At 46.2% G+C, this 18,666-nt stretch overlaps 2 protein-coding genes across 2 annotated transcripts in view; one reads left to right on the forward strand and one right to left on the reverse strand.

Annotated features, from left to right (window-relative positions):
• Window positions 1-14,176, reverse strand: LOC147165072 (lactase/phlorizin hydrolase-like). The gene is given in 19 exon segments (XM_086090689.1): window positions 1-1,348; window positions 2,222-2,458; window positions 2,539-2,762; window positions 2,842-2,973; window positions 3,047-3,153; window positions 3,300-3,502; window positions 3,599-3,797; window positions 3,919-4,209; window positions 4,282-4,550; window positions 4,905-6,455; window positions 6,648-7,296; window positions 7,836-8,499; window positions 8,603-8,687; window positions 9,578-9,671; window positions 9,756-9,833; window positions 9,935-10,002; window positions 10,934-11,284; window positions 11,903-11,996; window positions 11,998-14,176. Coding segments are annotated over 19 exon segments (5,655 nt in total). The 5' UTR covers window positions 12,142-14,176; the 3' UTR covers window positions 1-1,133.
• Window positions 13,720-18,666, forward strand: part of LOC147165073 (E3 ubiquitin-protein ligase HECW2-like) — a 25,833-nt gene continuing 20,886 nt past the window's right edge. Inside the window, exons 1-2 of the mRNA XM_086090690.1 lie at window positions 13,720-14,210; window positions 17,480-18,053. Of these exons, the coding sequence (XP_085946816.1) occupies window positions 17,675-18,053 (379 nt within the window). The 5' untranslated portion in view covers window positions 13,720-14,210; window positions 17,480-17,674. The remainder of the gene's footprint in view (window positions 14,211-17,479; window positions 18,054-18,666) is intronic.

Genomic DNA, 18,666 nt, shown 5'->3' on the forward strand with positions numbered 1-18,666 from the left:
CACAGGTGTCTTCATATGATGTCTCCAAAATGTCTTGGTCAAAATACACAAAGCACAAAATACAAAGTGATTCGAAGATTGAATTGATGATATTATTTTTCGACCATTTCAAAAGTTTGGGGCACTTTCGATGTCACATGTCACCGTGTAAAGGTCAAAGTTCACATGACAGAGTTGGAGGAGGCCTGCTAAGACATCTCCAATAGCTTGTCTTGTTGTTTAAAATGATATTTGGTAGCACATATAGCTTAGCTGGTGTGACAGGCAGAACAATTAAATGTTCTTCCACTAGATGGCAGAAGGTAAACAATTACACATGTGGACACGTTTTGTGCCATTTTTCTTTGTTGGTAAAAAAAAAATCTTTATTGGTGTGCTGTTCACACTTCCTAATGCAAAATAATTGCCTTGACTTCCTTTATATCAGAGGTGGCAAATCCAGGTCTAGAAAGTAAAAACCCTGCCACAGGTTTAGCCATTGATGCTAGCTAGCTCCCTAGCAGGTAAACGAGCACCATGGGAGCTAGCTAGGGAGTGTTAGAGTAGACAATATTTGTATTCTACTCTTTGCGTGTTCAATTAACTGAATGGTGAGATTCTGGTGAAGAAGTCCCTTTGCAAAGGTATAGTTATAACAGAAGCTTCTGATCACACAATTGAAGTCACCCAAGCAGTGTTCTGTTCAAAAGTGTGTCTCCTCCTCCAGCACACAGTACCTTTATTACAAATCAGTGAATACAAGAAAATCCCCCTTCTCCTCCCATCAGCAAGTTCCCATAGGTATAAATCAGATTAGAGAAAAACAATAATACATCAGCCTGTCTCACTTCGACCGGCTGAGACCGGTACTAGACTACACTCCCTTCTAGATAACATGGAAAAGAAACCCGTTGCCCTTCTTTTCTCATGAGAAAGACAGATAAGAATACAATAGACCATACTATTCATTGAGCTACACAGCTATAACTAAATCCAAAACGGCTAAAATATAAATTGAAACTGAAAAACAATGTTAATAATTCAACAGGAGCTAGCTAGCTAGCACCTGGGGCCAAAGCCAAACTGTGGCAGGATTTTTACTTTCTGGACCTGGATTTGCCACCTCTGCTTTGTATGGACACAATATTTTTTTATTAATTATTTGGTATGAATTGAACATTACAGCTTTCATCAGAACGTGTCTTTGTCTTCAAGAAACAAAACGACAAACAAATCACAACAAGTACGGCGACAACAAGGAGAGCAAACAGTGTGTAGAGTCCCGTCTCGGCATCACGGGCCGAGAGTGGGATCCCCAGGAAGTCGACGGTGCCGATGGGGGGAGGAGACGTGCTAGGCAGACCTGTCCCTGTAGAAGACACGGACACAACATAAACGCTTTTGTAGACTTCAGAATTCATTCTGCTGTGACCATTACGGGTTACATCATCAATAAAGACTTTGAAAGAAGAAATATGCATAGCATATTACCACAAGGTGCAAACTACTCATCAACAAAAGCAATTGCAAGGCCAGAACGGGTGAGCCGCAAATGTTTTGAAACAAAAGATTGAAGGACTGATGATACCAAGATGAGCCACTATCAAAACAATGGAAACGCCAAAGTAGAAAGAAAGGATCAGCTTTTGATCCAAAACGCACAAACTCATCTGTAAAGCACGGGTGGAGGTCATGTCACATCATGGCTTGGGCTTTTGTGGCTGCTTCTGGAACGGGCTCACTCGTCTCTAATGATGATGTATCTCGTGACGGTAGCAGCAGAATGAAATCTGAAGTCTACAAAACCGTTTTGTGCATCGAATCAGGAAAAGGACTTTATCAGGAAGCAAAAGTGAAAGATCTTAGATTGTCCAAGTCAATCACTGGACCTTAACCTAATAGAGTATGCATTTTACCGCCTGAAGGGACAAACCCCCGGAAACAAACAAGTGCCTCATATTCATCTTTTGATTCTTACCCCAAATGTGTTCGGTATACAACAAAAACAAAGGAATACGTCCCACGACTTTTGGAGGGGACTGTACACAGTGTCAACCGGCACGTGTTGCATCTACTGTATATACAGTATGCCCTAAGATAGTCTAGCGACCCGCCCATGGTGTACCCGGCTCCTCTTGCCAAAAGTCAGCTTGCATCTCTCCTGAGAACCTCGACCGCATCATCGAAAGTGAATGCTGATTAGTCTGTACGTGCCCTGCAATTGACGACCAATCAAACTGACCTTCCACCTCTTGCTTGAGGCACTCATGCGGCCCACTGGCCGGGTCTGGGAATCCGTTACAGGTGACGATGGTGGCGTAGTGGGCCGCAGAGGTCTTGGCCACTCGAGGAAGTTTGGGGTCCGAATGGTTGACGAAGAAAAATCCGAACCTTTCCGAGAATCCTGTGGCCCATTCTAGGTTGTCCATCAATGACCAAGCCGTGTAGCCTCGAACATCCACACCGTCCAGTAAATAAGCTACACAAAAACATTCAAATTGCATGAGTTCTTTCTGTCTTAAAAGCAAACGTCGTTATTGCCATGGTTGTTGAATTCACCTTTCAAAACCTGGTTGATGTATTTTTCGTAGTAGTGGCTCCGGTGCAAATCATTCAAATCCACACGCCCCCGCTCCGAGATTCCGTTCTCAGTGATGATGATGGGAGGATTTCCATATTCCTCCTTAATGAAGTTTAATATCCTCCGGAATCCCAACGGTGACACCTTGAGCCAGGAAGAACCAGAATCCAGCCACGTGCGATCCGCAACTGTTCCTGCACCTCTGGAATAATCAAACAAGGTTTTCGGATGTGAAGCCCAAAAAAGGGAGTGGCGACGTCACGAAATGTGAGTGGTCTTACCTGTCGGCATCGTAATGCTGAAGGGTTCCGTAGTCCACAGGGAAGGCCAAGACCGTCGTGTAATGGTTGAATCCAAAGTAATCGTAAGTACCCTTGATTCTTTGGACCTCTTCTGCGGTGAATTCAGGCAACCTTTTTTGGGGGAAGGGATCGGAGTAATCAACTTGCTAATTTGATGACTTTCCAAACAAGAAGTTGCGATTACCGAGATTTAGGCAGGCCAGCTTGGAGGCTTCTTTCTCGAATGATCGTCTTCATCATATCGCTGTAGTCGCCGTTAAAGACCGGGTGAGCAAACCAGCCAATGTAGAACTGAAAACAGGAATCGCTGTGTCGTGAAGTCGTCTACTCCCCAGACTGGTCGCCAGTCAATCGCAGGGTACGTTCACATTCAAATGTGCGGACATTTTAAAATCTTAGGAGGAAATTTTAATTGTGTGAAAAGTAAAACATGGCACCTGCACCACACGCCTGGCAGCGTCGACGTCCTCCTGCTTGTAAGGGTTCCTGGGCTCGGACCAATCGGAATTGATGGTGATGGAGATGATCCCGCCCTGTTTGCTGCGGTACTCATCGTTGTAGAGGTGCCAGGTCTCGGCGTGAGCCTTGAGCAAGTTGTGGCCCACGATGTACGGCAACGTGCCCGGTCGGAAACTAATCCCTGGATGGTGATCAAGGTCACATTTCCACAATTTAAGATATATCATCATTTGAGATAAGATAATGCATCATGTGACGATATATTCTGTATTTGTACCCGGCGCCGCAGCTCCATAACCGTGACCCACATTGGCGATGTTGTACGGCTCATTAACGGTGATCCAGAATTTGACTTTGTGACCAAGGCGGCTGAAGATAAGGTTGGCGTAATCCCGGAATTTGGGCACAATGGTCTCATTCTCCCAGCCGCCGAGGTCCTGCAGAGCTTGAGGAAGGTCCCAGTGGTACAGCGTGACCTAACCGCACAGATGATAAAAGATAACGGTTCGACGCAAAGCTAGCAACTACTGCAAAGTACGAGTGCCACACCAAAAAGGAAACAAAACTAAAAAAATAATGATTTGTATTTCCACGTACATGAGGTTGGATGTTTGCGTCAAGCAGGGCATCCACCAAGCGACTGTAGTAACTCAGGCCGGCTTCGTTGACGTAGTTGGCGGTGCCATCGGGAAGAACCCTCGGCCAGGACACGGAGAAGCGGTAATGCGTCACTTTGAGTTGCCTCAATATGGAAACGTCCTCGTCGATTTTGTTGTAACTGTCGCAGGCGACGTCCCCGTTGTCGTCGTTGAACACTCGGAGAGGCGTGTGGGCAAACTTGTCCCAAATGCTCAGACCTTTTCCATCGGACCTCCAGCCTCCTTCGATCTAGTGGCCATCAATGCAAAACTTCAGGAAAACACCCAAAAGTTTATTCTCCATATCACCATTCAACATTACCTGATATGATGCTGTTGCTGTACTCCAGATAAAGTTTTGGGCAAAATTTCCGTAAAGTATTTTTTCATCCTCCGGTGCGGGAAATCCGTTGTCCTTGATGACCCGATGATAGAAATGAGCCGAGTATTTCGGTGTTCTCGGGCGGTTCTGGTCCTCGAAGTCGACGTGGTGTAACCCGAATCCCACTTTGAAGCCGTGGAGCCACTCGAAGGAGTCCATGAGCGAGGCAGCCGTGTAGCCTCTCACCTTCACGCCGTCCACATCGTACGCTATGGAGGAAATTAGGTGGGAAGCAAGTTTTTTTTACCTATAGAAAAGACACAACTTTGTTTCCCAAAAATATACGATCACAATCTATAAAACTATGCAACTTCAATCAAAATAATTAAAACCTTTTGACAAAACTACACAACTATTTATCTTGAAAATATACCACCAATCTACAAAACATACACATTTTATTTTAAAAATATTTTACTTCAATCTATAAAATATATTTTTTTTAAAACATGTATTTCGTAATAAACTTCGATCCTGAAAATATCCTACTTTTAATTTTGAAAGTATACACCTTTGTCCATGAATCCTTTCACCTCAAAACTGTCAATAAGTGCTGACGTTACCTTTGAGAGCTTCATCAATGTAGGTTTTGAAATAAAACACCCTTGCTGTGTCATCCCACTTTGTCTTTGCCTCTGTGGCAACTCCATTGTCAGTGATGTAAATCTCCGGATCTCCATATTCGACTTTGACCCAGGTGAGGAGTCTCCTTAAGCCCCAAGCCACAGCTCTCTGGTTTTTGATGGCCGTGGTTGGCGAATCGCCATCTTCTTCTTCTGCCAGGTCCCGATCGTATTCGTAGGACGGCGGGGCGAGCCGAGCTGTGGCGTGGCTTACTATCTTTGTGGTGAAGTGGTTTAAGCAGAATACGTCGGCGGTCCCCCCGATGGACTTCTTTTCCTCTTCGGTGAACTTAGGTAGTCTAGATTCTGCCAGACCTTGGAGTTCGCTCTTGTTTCCAACCTGCCACTTCATTGCGTCGGGATAATCGCCGTTCTTAAAAATGGGGTGGGCAAACCAACCCAATTGAAACTGCATAGCGCGGTCGGCAGCCGCCACTTCGCGAAGAACACGGACATCCTTTGGTTCCACCCAGTCCGAACCGAGGTCTAGCGAAACCAGACCACCCTGGGATTTGCGGTATTTTTCATCGTAGATACGGTAAGCTTTGGCGTGGGCTTTTATGAGGTTGTGTGCAACTCTATATGGCGCACTTCCTGGCTTCCGAACATTTGGCGGAATCTGTCCGAGTCCGTATCCTGACCATGCGATGGTGTGGGGCTGGTTGAAAGTCATCCAAAACGTCACCCTGTCTCCAAAAGTGGAGAAGCAGAAATCGGAAAAATTGGCAAAAAATTCAATCATGTCCGAATTCTCCCAGCCGCCGATTTTTTGCAACTCCTGAGGGAGATCCCAGTGGTACAACGTCACCATCGGTGTGATGCCATTTACCAGAAGATCATCAATAACTCTGTTGTAAAAGTCCACCCCCTTTAGATTCAGGGAACTTCGCAGACCTGTAGGGAAGATCCTGGACCAGGACAAGGAGAATCGGTACGACTTCACCTGCAGAGCTCGCAGCATGTAGAGATCCTCTCGGAATCTGTGGTAACTGTCACAGGCTACGTCTCCATTGGCGTTTCCTGGTATACTGCCTGGTTTGTGGGTAAACTCGTCCCAAATACTTGGTCCTTTCCCATCTGCATTCCAGGCTCCTTCAGTCTGGTAAGCGGAAGATGATACTCCCCAGGTGAAATTTGATGGGAAAGTGCCATAATGGTAGATCTTCCGGTGGAATTTGGACTGGTGGGAGAATTTCTCCCATGTAATCTTGGACTTGGACGGAACCTCAGAAGGAGGCAACGCTTTCAAGGGAGGCTTAAATTGTGTCGGTGCCCCGTTCAAAACATCTTGAAGACTTATACCAAATCCATTTTGTTTTATAACCTGTGAGTAGAAGTATGCCGACTGTTTTGGGGTCCTCGGTCTGTCTGGGTCCTCAAAATTGACGTGGTGAAGCCCAAATCTTTGGCTGTAGCCTTGCCTCCCCTCAAATCCATCCATTAGAGACTGCACAGTGAACCGGCGCACATCCACCTCATCCAGGAGTCTTGCTACAAAATAAGACAAATAAATTAGACCATTTTTTAGCTTAAAACATGATTTTTTTGTCTTGAAAATATGACTTCTTAAAAATGTATGACTTTCCCATCCTAAAAATAAATCATGGCAGGGCTTGATTCCTATCCACTGCAAATAAGTAGAAAAATATACATAAAATATATAAAGAAATTCCTTCCACCAACCTTTTAGAGCTTCATTGATGTACCTACTTAAGTAGTCTACCCTACCGGTGTCATTTAGGGGGTCCACACCATACCCTGTTGGCATGCCATTCCCTGTCACGTATACAGGTACTTTTTTAAACTTGAGGTACTCCGCAACAATATAGTTAAGAAGCCTTCTCAGCCCCCAGGGTGTGGAATAGATCCAGTCCGAAGCTGTTGGAGACCAGGATGGGTCAACATGGGACTGAAAGTCACCCACCCCTTGCGGACCCGCGTTGCAACCACCATCACTGCTGTTAATCAGCCGCATTGTATAATGGTTTAGTCCAAAAAAGTCCGCTGTTCCGTTGATCCGTTGACTTTCTTCAGGAGTGAAACTTGGCAGAATCGCCGGTTTCGAATGAGGACACAGTTTGTCCTTTTTGTCAATTTGACTCTTCACAGTTGCTGGGTAGTCTCCGTTCACAAATATAGGATGCGCAAACCATCCTAACATGAATTGCAGGGAACGGTCCGCTGCCTCCACGTCCTGAGGTCTGGAGGGATCCAAGGGCTCGACCCAGTCAGAGTTTAACGCGATTCCCACCTCGCCGCCTTGTCTGGTTCTGTACTTGTCATTGTAAACATGCCAGGCCTCAGCGTGGGACTTAATTATGTTGTGAGTCACCTGGAAGAGAAAAGAGGAAAGCAGTTTTCAAGTTTCTATGGCTCTCAAAATCATCATCTCGTGTGAAATTAAACAAGTCCGTTTTTTTGTGAGATAACCCTTTTTGAAAATGTGTCAGTGAACCAGCCGTTCTGAATTTTGCTGGATTGTGACATCATAATCGGCATATTTACATAATAACCACACCGAGTTCGGCTGGACGAAGAGCCCCTTTCAAACAAAGGAGTTGCCAAATTAGAAACACTGAATGTCAGAAACGTCACATTATGACCCCTTGGACCGGTTTGAAATGGTCAAGTCAAATGTATTTATATAGCCCTTAATCACACAAGAGTCTCAAAGGGCCTCACATGCCCATAGTTGACAAATATCAACGACATCCCCTAATCGGACCACAAGAGGGCAAGGGAAAAAAACAAAAAACCCCAACAGGCAACAAATGAGAAACCTTGAGAAGGGACCGCAAATGTGGTAATCCCCCTTCCAGATGATCAAGCTGCAATGGATGCCGAATGGGCACAAATTGTGAAAACTCTTACCTGGTAGGAGGCCGCTACATAATCCTGGACTTCAGGGGGGTGATTGCCGACGCCATAGCCAGCGTGGCTGACCACCCAAGGACTGCTGAACGTGTTCCACGTCTTGACCCTGTCTCCGAACGTGGAGTAGCAGAAGTCTACATAGTCCTTGAAGGCTCCGATAATGGAAGCATTGGCCCATCCGCCCTGATTCTGCAGGTCCTGGGGCAGGTCCCAGTGGTACAAGGTGACGACCGGTTGTATTCCCGACTCAATGAGAGCATTGACGAGTTTGTTGTAGTAGAGCACTCCTCCATTAGACTGGCTCCTCCGATAGCCCGAGGGGAAAATACGTGCCCACGAGATGGAAAACTGGTAGGTGTGGACTTGAAGACCTCGCAGGAGGTAGACGTCGTAATCCACCTTGTGGTAACTGTCACAAGCTTGGTCGGCTGTCTGATTGTCAAAAGCGTGATTTTCATGACTGAAGCGATCCCAAATGGTTTCTCCCTTCCCGCCTTCAGCCCAGCCTCCTTCCACTTTGAAGGACTCACTAGAGGTGGCCCACTGGAAAGCGGCGGGGAAGGATTCGTTGAGGAAAATGTCGCGTTCCGATTCGAGCTGGCCACCAAACGTATCCCAGACAGTCTGATAACTGTTTGTCTTTCTGCTGGAATATCCAGTGCTGCAAAAAAAAACAAAAACACACACACAGAAACTTCCATACTGCAAGCGAGGATTTTAAAAAACTAAACAAAAAATCCTCCAAACAAGGAAACTTGTGTTACCTGGTAGGAAGACCCTCTGCATCCGTGTTGCCGAGCACGTCCATCATGTCACATCCTTCTATGTTCAAATTGTTGTTGTTGAGCACTGTCAAGAGTTCAAGCGAGTCATAATGATTGCGCTGTAAATGTTTATTGCCGCAATCTAAAACTGATGACACTTGATGATCTCTCGTCTGTTTTCGGACGCATGTGGCGAAATTAGGCCTTTGGGAGAAAGTAGCTGCACCTTCAGTGCAGCCATAGCTCTGTTAACGTTAGCAAGTTTTGGTAGTGTTAGAGTAGACAATATTAAGTATTGTACTCTTTGCGTGTTCAATTAACTGAATGGTGAGATCCTGGTGAAGAAGTCCCTTTGCAAAGGTGAATAATTACCAGAAGCTTCTGAGGACAAAAAGCTGATGACACTGAAGCCGTGTTCTATCAGGTTGTCTGTCTCTCCAACGTGGGGCATCAATACTTATTCAGAAAAGTGGGGGACTAGAAGTCTCCTCCCATCAGCCCACAACACACTGTTTACAACTCAGTATAAACAAGAGAATCCCTCTCTCCTCCCTTCTGCAAGTTCAGCAAGTTCCCATAGCTATAAATCAGATTAGAGAAAAACAATCATCATCAAAGCCTGTCTCTTTCGAAAGAGACAGATACCAGACACATATGCTCCCTTATTATCTAAAGAGTGTGAGACACATAAGAATGCTCCCTTGAGCCATACTGAGTTAACTAAATCCAAAACGGCTAAAATATAAATTGAAACTGAAAAACAATGTTAATAACTTAACAGTAGCTAACGATTATTAGCTACAAAACAAAGCAGTCAATAATGAGTAGCATTGCTCAGAAAGACCACCCACCCGTGAACTTTGCGCCAAATGTCACAATCAAGTCACGCAGTGCAAAGGAGGAATTTCACCTCGAGGGGCAAAAGTCTTCGCCATCAGACAACAACTTCTGTCCGTAGCCTTTCGCCACCTTTACCTTGCAAGTGATGACCAAGAGCCCGGAGGTGACTGTCGGCGGAATCGCAGAGTGTCGTCGTACATATGAGGACAGGCACATCCGGGCTGCTCAGCTGCAACACCAAAAACAAACCTCATTTGTGAGACCGTAACACGAGACGAGGAAAAAAAGCTTTGGATGATGATGATGATTGCACCTTCAACTTTGCCAGCTGCTTGCTCAAATTGAACGTTGAGGCACAGCTGGACTCAAAATGCACCGACAGGAAGTCCAACTGGAGAAACAGAAGTTCATACAAATAGTGTCCTTCAGATCACGAGCACGTGGATTGAAACCATGAAATGAGCACAAAAAGAGCAGATGAGGAACTCTTACTGCGAGCGAAGCTTGAATCTGCGAAACAAGTGCGACGTCACTCGCGCTCAACCCAACAGAAACGTGACCTGCCAACATGGAAGCGCAAAAGCATTAAGTTGGGGGGTAGGCTTAAGAGTTGCAAACTAATAACGAGCATTCAGGGGTTAGTGGTTGTGATTATGTTGGGGATTAAAGTTAGAGATTATGGGTGGGTTAAGATTTAGGGCCGGGGTGTCAAACTCATTTGAGTTCAGAGGCCACATCCCCCCCAATGTGATCTCAAGAGGGACCCGTATATTTGTGGCCTAATAAACATTCAGCGTCACCAACTCCAGGATAGGGGCTCCCGAGGACCGGAGTTGGCGACCCCTGAGCTATAAAATTTGAGATTAAGGTTAAAATCAGGGTTAGTGCCCATAGGGTTAAGGATTTGGGATTAGTTTAAGGGCTAAGGCACATTTTTAGGGTTCGGATTAGGATGAGTGTAAGGGTTTTGGGTGAGCTAACCACCAAGTACTCCGTACGTCACACCCAATTACATCTAATTGTCTACCTGGGTGGGAACATCTATCAAAATAGGATTGACGAATAAATCTCAAGGACCCCTCAGTTGAATTGAACAGGAAGTCAACCATATTCCATCCATCCATCCATCCATTTTCTGTACCGCTTGTCCTCACAAGGGTCGCGGGGGTTGCTGGAGCCTATCCCAGCTGGCTTCGGGCAGTAGGCGGGGCACACCCTGAACTGGTTGCCAGCCAATCGCAGGGCACGCAGAGACGAACAACCACACTCACAATCGCACCTATGGACAATTTGGAGTGTCCAATTCACCTGCCATGCATGTTTTTGGAATGTGGGAGGAAACCGGAGTACCCGGAGAAAAGCCACGCAAGCACGGGGAGAACATGCAAACTCCACCCAGGAAGGCCGAAGCCCGGACTTGATCTCACAACCTTTGCACTGGGAGGCGGTCGTGCTAACCATATTGGTTACCAAATCGTTTTCATAACTCACCTTTGTGTCCAAAGTCACGGTGGTAAAGTTGGTCAATATTGCGGATCAACTGCAGGACGTCTCGCTGATAACGCTCATCGGGTGCTGGTCCATCTTGCCAAACCTTGCCCAGTTGACTGAGGATCACCCAAGAGTTGGCCAACTCCCCAAACTCTTGAAAGGCAAACTGTGCGTAGAGCGTAAACATCCCTCGCAGCTCCGGGCTTTCCCATCCTCCATAACGGGACTTCAGATCTTCCGGCACCGTGGACGCATGGAGGACGACAAGAGGCTGGAGACTCGCAGTCAAGACCTGGTTCAGAAGAGTCCGGTAGCAGTTGACCACGGCTTGTTGGGGCCGCCTGGGGTGGCCTGAGGAGAAGATTCAGAATCAGAATCACAACATTTGGGATTGACGGTAAATTTCATCATCGCTGTAAGAGACAGAATATGAAAGAAAAAAAAAAAGCGTCTGCAAATCATATTGTAAGATTTTGAAAGAATTGATTTGTAAATGATGGTGGAAAGTAAGTACATATTTGGTCAATAATAAAAGTTCAGTTCAATACCTTGTAATAGTGTCTACCTTTATTGACAATGACAGAGGTCAAAGGTTAGGCCTTCAGCAGATTTGCATACACTGTAGCTGCTCATGTTTTGGGGCTTTTCGATGGGCTTGAGATCTGAGACCACTTCAGGACTTTCATGCTTTCCTTAACACAGATCAGTGGTCCGGTCTGGCACGACACGATTTCACTCCCTCTTGTCGTTGTGACCTCCTGAGGGTAACCTTTGATATTGATGTCGTTTTTTTTTTAAATCCTACATTATGATTTACAGATTTATTTTCCCACATTCTGTAACTCACAGTTGTCGTGTACCTATGATGGAAAATGACAGACCTCTGTCATTTTATTTATGTATATTTTATAAAGACCTATGTCATCATTTTCAGCGGCCAAATATGTTTATGCCTCACTGCGACGATACCTGACGGTAGAAGTCGACGCCAGGACAGCGACACCTGGAAATGAGTGACGCCTCTTCCCCGAAGGTAGTCCAAATACCGTGCGGATCCAGCAGGGGATGGGACCAGCGCAGTTAAAGACGTCCTTCTCAGACTGAAGCGGACCCGCCAGAAGCATGAAGCCCTCCCCTCCGCTGACCCGACGGCTCCGGCCACCACGCAAACACAGAACGCACAGCGACGCCAGCAACAAGCGCCTCATGGCGGCTGGAAACGAGCGGACGGGAGCGCAGCACTCGCAGCGCTCGTGTTTTCTTCCTCGTTCGCAATGACGCAATGCATTGATAACATATTGCTTTGGTTGTTTTATTGCACTTGTGTAATAAACTTAGAAAGACTCTGGACCTGAAAATGACAGTCGTGCACTGCGTGGGAGCCGCAGCCTGACCCGGCTGACTTGGGGACAAAAGCGGGATCCACACCCAGCCAACATGTCCAGTTGGGCCCCATGTGGGTTTTCACATTGGCATGTGGGCATGGGTTCCATCAGGTTTTGCTTGCTGGCTTCCGCCAATGGCACACCTGTGTTAGCCCACATGGGCTTACGTGGGTTTTTGAGCGGGTGGTAGGTGGGTTCCAAATGGGTCATTTCATGTGGGGACCACCTGTGTTTGCTTATATGGGCTTGAGCTGGGATCTGAATGGGCCTGACTGGGTTCCAGGCGGGCGAACAGTATGTGACCCATGTAGGCCACACTTGTTTTTGACCCATTTAGGATTCCATCTGGTTTTGCTCCTGGTCATCATTCCAATTTGAGGGCGCATCACATTCATACTCAGAACTGAGGCAGACAAGCCAACGACGAAGATGTCGTTCTGTCCAAATTCCCCTTGTGGGTGGCATGGCTCAAAGGTAGAGTGGTTGTCACCCAAGCTAGAGGTTGTGGGTTTGATCCCCGGCCCTTGTGACCGTGTGGAAGGATCCCTCAGCAATATATAAATATTTAAGACCATTTCCATATTCTGTGAAATGTTTTTGGGAGTAGGAATGTGCGTGTGAATACACGTGTATTTCCTCATCTGCTTATCATATCTCAATGTCACGATATGATTACGATCAATGTTTGCTTGTAAACATGCTGTGATTTTTAAGATCGTTTGAACCCTTTTGCTTATCCTGCAATATTTCGATCATGTGACATCTTAAAGTTGTGCTGATCAATATCCTCCCAAAAATTTTGTGATGATGATTTTTTCGAAAAAGATTTGGAAAAATGTTTGTGCCGCGCTCTTTCCGGACAAAAGTATAGATATGTAAGTAATATGTGCCTGAAAAATTGGCTGAAAACTATGTATGGATGCATTTTTTAAATTGCATTGTTGCCGCACAAGGTTGCACTACTTTCAACTAGGAAATACATGGAAAAAAGAATTACAACAAATAAAAAAAAATTAGTTTTACAATCAGGAACTATAAATTGTAGTATCGGTACTTATCGGTTATGGTGCTCATACTGATATTTGCCTGAAAAATATTGGTATTGAACAACCCTGGTATACTTGTATATACATAATAAAAAAATTAATACATTTAAACGTGACTTGTTGCACGTTGTCCATTTGGCTAATAGAGGGCGCCATTTTGACATAGTTTTACAAGCCATATACTATGTATTCGAAATATAATTGGAATGGAATGAACTGCTTTTTATATAGATATATAATAGAAATACTTTTAGAAACGAATCAAAACATATATATTTTTAAATGGTCTCGTTGCACGTCTTCCGAGTGACCTGCCAGAGGGCGCTATTGCGTTACCAACCGTGCTCCTTCCCGCTCTGCGGCAAGCACCAGCATTTTTTATTTTTTTATTTTTTTTAAGTAGTGGTGCACAGGAACCCCTGAAGACGTCATGTGGCTCCTAAAACACCGCTGTCATGTTTACATGCATGCATCGTCATCATAGAACCACAGCAGCAGCAACGCCGTAGGAAGGAACAACGACGTCATCCTGGGACTTCATTTGTTTGTGTCTGCTTTTTTTCAAGAGTGCACCCGTCCACCATCCCTCCGACCATCCAGTCATTCATCCGTCCATCCCCGGCCGTACGTGAGTCCCCCCTCGGCCGGCCGGTCGGCCGCTGGTGGCCGTGCGCGTGGGTGTGGGAGGGGCCCGGGCTGCCACAGCGACCGCGGCTGCACCCCGCCCGTCTCGCCTCATTTGGACTGCGGGGGCAACGAGCTGCAAGCAGCAGGCAAGAAGAACAAGCGTGACCCCCCCTTCCTCTCCTCAACCTCCCCCCCGCCGCTGTTTCCTCTGCGTCAAAGGTAAGCGTGCTGCTGGCTCCCGCTCGTGTACGTCGTCCATGTTTGCATGCGTGCGTCACCCTCGCAAGATGCTGCTCGAGCGTGGAAGGCGAAAATGACGTCGGGAATTCCCACACTAATCCGATAGCCACGCATGCATGCGTGCATTGCATTGCATGAAATGCATGCAATGCATGCTTGGGTCCAAGACACACATGGATGGAGAATGATTGAAGTTGGAGGTTGGGGGCGGTGATCAAGTTGTTGTGTAATAAGCATTTTAATCCCCAATGCACACCTACTTGCTTCAGTGCCTTGCATAAGTAGATCTGTTTTCATTATAAATATTGTCGTGCGTGCGTGTGTGTGTGCATGTAAACAAAGACGGTCGAGGAGGCAACCTGTGGATGAGCTGAAAAAGAAAGAAAAAAAATGGCATTGAAACAGCGAGGCCTTCCCGGAGGTGTGAAACTCATTTGATTTCAGGCGCCGAGTTCCCCCCAGTTTGATTTCAAGTGGGCCACGCGAGCATATGTTGTGGCCTGATAAGCCATTCGTATTTCAAATTGTGTTCGATCTCGTAAAAAATGAGGACACGACTCACATTTCTGCAGATCATATTTTTGTAAATTGTTTTGAATGATAGCTTTTCATGGGACAACACTGAAGAAATGAAACTTTGACACAGTGAAAGGTAGTCAGTGTGCATCTTAAAAAAAACAGCCATTAAGTAGCTCAACCCCTGGCAACAAAAGTGAGTACACCCCAAAGTGAAAATCACCAAATTGAGCGTAATATCATACCAGCATTCTGAAACAGTAAGAATGATGTTCGCAAAGGAAATTTCTCAACGTATTCAGTGTCAGCCATTTTCAGACCCTCGTGACCCAACCACATGAAATATAGAAATAAATACAAATACATTGCATACACACATGGGACAAAATTGTTGGAACCCTCGTGTTAATGAAAAAAGATCCATTTTTAACTCCTCAGGCGAGTGTCCCTTCATTTGCATCACCGGTGTCTTCAAACTCACAACCAGTCAGTCTGTCTTTCTCTCGGCTGATAAATAGTTTGTGTGCTTTGTGGGCAGCAGGCGTGTCGCACACCGAACACGGACAAACACCAAGCCAAAGAGGATTAGAAGGAAAATGACAGACAAGCCGTTAACGTCGAACCATCTCCAAGCGCCGAAACGTTCGGGCCACAATTCAAAAGTAATCATTTTCAAGAAATCATCATTGATGGTTACTTTTGTGATTTCGCTGACAATTTTCCTTCCATTGAGATCGGAGTACCAACAATTTGATCCAATATCTGGATTCTTAAAAGACAAAAAACAAGAATAAAATTCAGGTTCTTGACCCTTGACCTCCTCGAAGTCCCGATTGGACATTTCCCCCCCCCCTAATATTTCCTGATTCTGTCCATGCGTCATCCGCCAGGAAACAAACAAACAGAGAAACGTCCTTTTCTGCCACTCGGCCAAATGAGCGGAACGCGGATCGTGACATCGCGCCGGCGCTGTCGTAAGTCACGGCAGACTTTTGCTGGAGAAAATCTTCATCCGCAAATGTTGCCTTTTTCCTCTCAAAAGCGCTCTTCACACAACGCCCACCTTTCACTGGGTTCAATGACCTTTAGTAGAGGCGAGCGAGCGGGTGCGCGCGTGCTCCCCAAGGTGTTTGTTCTGTCATGCAATAAAGTGCTGCAGTAACCTCCACCAAGGCGCAGAGGGGTCCCTCGTCACGCGCACGCACGCACGCACGCACGCACGCACAGCAGATGGGCAGGAATAAGGCACACCTGGCACAGTGGTGCATTTAATTTAATGTTCAGGGTCTAACCCTAACCCTTTTTCAATTTAGGCTTAAAAACTCAACTTTATTGATACAGCACTTTAAACAACCATTTCCAAAGTTCTGTAGAGGGAGTAAAATGTTTGTAGTTTCACATTATGGTTCGCAACCTTTAACCCCGTCCCGAACGAACAAGGCTTACGGTTTCAATTTTCCAAAAGACCGAAATGCAAGTAACGAGACAACACACATTTCTGAGGGAGCTGATTGGTCAAGACGAGGGACAGGTTTGACGAGCACAGGTGGGCGCAATAACGTAACGAGACAGACACGGACAGGGAAAACATGATACAACGCGAATCCAATCAAAACCAAATCCACAAAACAGTAAATGACAGTTGGGGATTCAAACAAGGTGTTGGGGTTTCAAAACACAATTCCAAGTCTGGGTTACCGTGTCAGGGACTTGAGGCTTGACTTGGACTTGGAACGTAAAGATTTGAGACTTGACTTGGACTTGTGGATCAAAGACTTGGACTTGCCTTGGACTTGTGGGTCATAGACTTGAGACTTGCCTTGGACTTGTGAATCAAAGACTTGGACTTGTGAATCAAAGACTTGGACTTGTCTTGGACTTGTGGGTCATAGACTTGAGACTTGCCTTGGACTTGTGAATCAAAGACTTGGACATGTGGGTCAAAGAGTTGAACTTGTCTTAGACTCGTGGTCAGGGACTTGAGACTTGACTTGGACTTGTGAATCAAAGACTTGGACTTGCCTTGGACTTGTGGGTCATAGACTTGGACATGACTTGGATTTGTGAGTCAAAGAATTGAGACTTGACTTGGACTTGGCCTTAGAGACTTGTGCCCAACTGTGCCTCCAGGATTGCTTCAGTCAGCTTGATTTAGTTCAACGCATTTGAAACATTTGAGGGGCAAGGCAACACTCGGCTTTGTTTCGACTTTCAACCTGCGGCGCATCGACGTATTTGACGGTTTTGACCTTCTACTAAGCATGACTGCACTTCCAGGTGTTTCATGAACACGTACTGTCAATGTTACAGTAGCGCTATTTTTAGATTGTCATAACAATCAGACCCTCCTGCCATTTTCCCAGAATCAATCTGTAATCCGCAATAGAATGGAGATTAAACGTGGAAGCGGTCCAGATTGAGAATGTTTAGTGAGTGTCCCTCTGGTCTATTTCTGTGAAGATGGACTGTTACATTTGATTGTTTTATTTCTCATATGATGGCCAGAAATATGAAATACTCTCATTTTTTGTTCGATTCTATCCAGGTATTTACATTTCCAAATCCTTCAGTTCTGAGGGTCAATGCTTTTGTTTGCTATGTGCCTCACATTCAGTCAAAGTTGTCAAATTGCTCATCCGGTACGTCCATAGGACTGCGGCCCTTGAGGACCAGAGTTCGAGACCTGTGCTGTACGTGGTTTCATGAGTTCTCCTGTCCTTTCTTGTCTCCAGGTACTAACATTTCAAAACACCACAGAGACAATGAAGTTCCGTTACGTCACGTTCTCACTCAACCCTCACGAAAACCTGCTGAATCCTAGTAAAAAACGTCGCCTTTAGTCGGGAGTCACCGATATGCGTCCGGACTTCAGAGCCCGCCATCCTCCTCGCTAAACGGCATCGCCTCAATCAAAGTCAGGACACATCATGCGTCCGTCCCTCGCCACCGCCGTCCTCCCAGCCAGGACCCGCACCCACAATGTGCCCAATCTGGCCGTGGGGAGCCGCGAGCACCTCTCGGCCCCCCGAAGGCGCAGCCCCAACCTGAGGCACACCCTCAGTCCGGAGAACCTCCGCAGCCTGGCGGAAAGGGGCGGGGCCTCGCTGGACGCGGTGTCCATGGTGAGCGGGCCCGTCGGCCTGCTCCGTGCGAACAGCGACACCGACTTGGTGACCTCGCAAACCAGGTCGTCGTTGACCGCGTCCACCCTGGACTTCACGCTGAACCGGGGCCAGACCCTCGTCATTTCCTGGGACATCAAGGAGGAAGTGGACGCCACCGACTGGATCGGACTCTACCATATCGGTAAGATGATGATTTTGGCATGTCAATTACGTATTATTTTATTAAGTGGCTTGTTTACATCTGCTTGGGTCTCTATGGACAGCAAAGAGGTCTTCACGAGGGTCATAAATGAGCAGAGCAGATCCCAGCTGACTTTCGGCGAATATACACGTCGGTGGCATTAAACTGTTGGATTCCATTTGAAAAATACACGTCCATGGCAGTTATTTAATTATTTCTAAAATACTGACAACAATTGAATAACCAGACATGCAAACATTTAGGACGGCGCTCGTGGAGAAGTCAGGATGCTAACTGCGAAGCTAATGGAGCTAGCGCATTTTTTCCCCAGTCGTTACTGAGAATTGTGCTTACAGAGAGGATCGAGCGAGTGCTGAACAAGGCTATCGGGCGCTCAATCTCTCTGACAAGGCTGAAAAGTAATACTCGAGTAAGCGTGTTCAACAGGCACATTTGTTATCAAGACGCTACACGACCCTCCAAAAGTATTGGAACACTGAGGCCAAGTCCTTGATTGTTGCTGGATCAGATACTCAACTTGGAAGATAATCACTTTTGGTTCCGTTTTCGGCCAGTGGACACGATGTTTCCACTGAAAGTGTAACCGGCATGT

The sequence above is a fragment of the Leptonotus elevatus genome, chromosome 12, assembly GCF_054856555.1.
Source record: "Leptonotus elevatus isolate MCC_2025b chromosome 12, RoL_Lele_1.0, whole genome shotgun sequence".
Classification (NCBI taxonomy): Eukaryota; Metazoa; Chordata; class Actinopteri; order Syngnathiformes; family Syngnathidae; genus Leptonotus; species Leptonotus elevatus.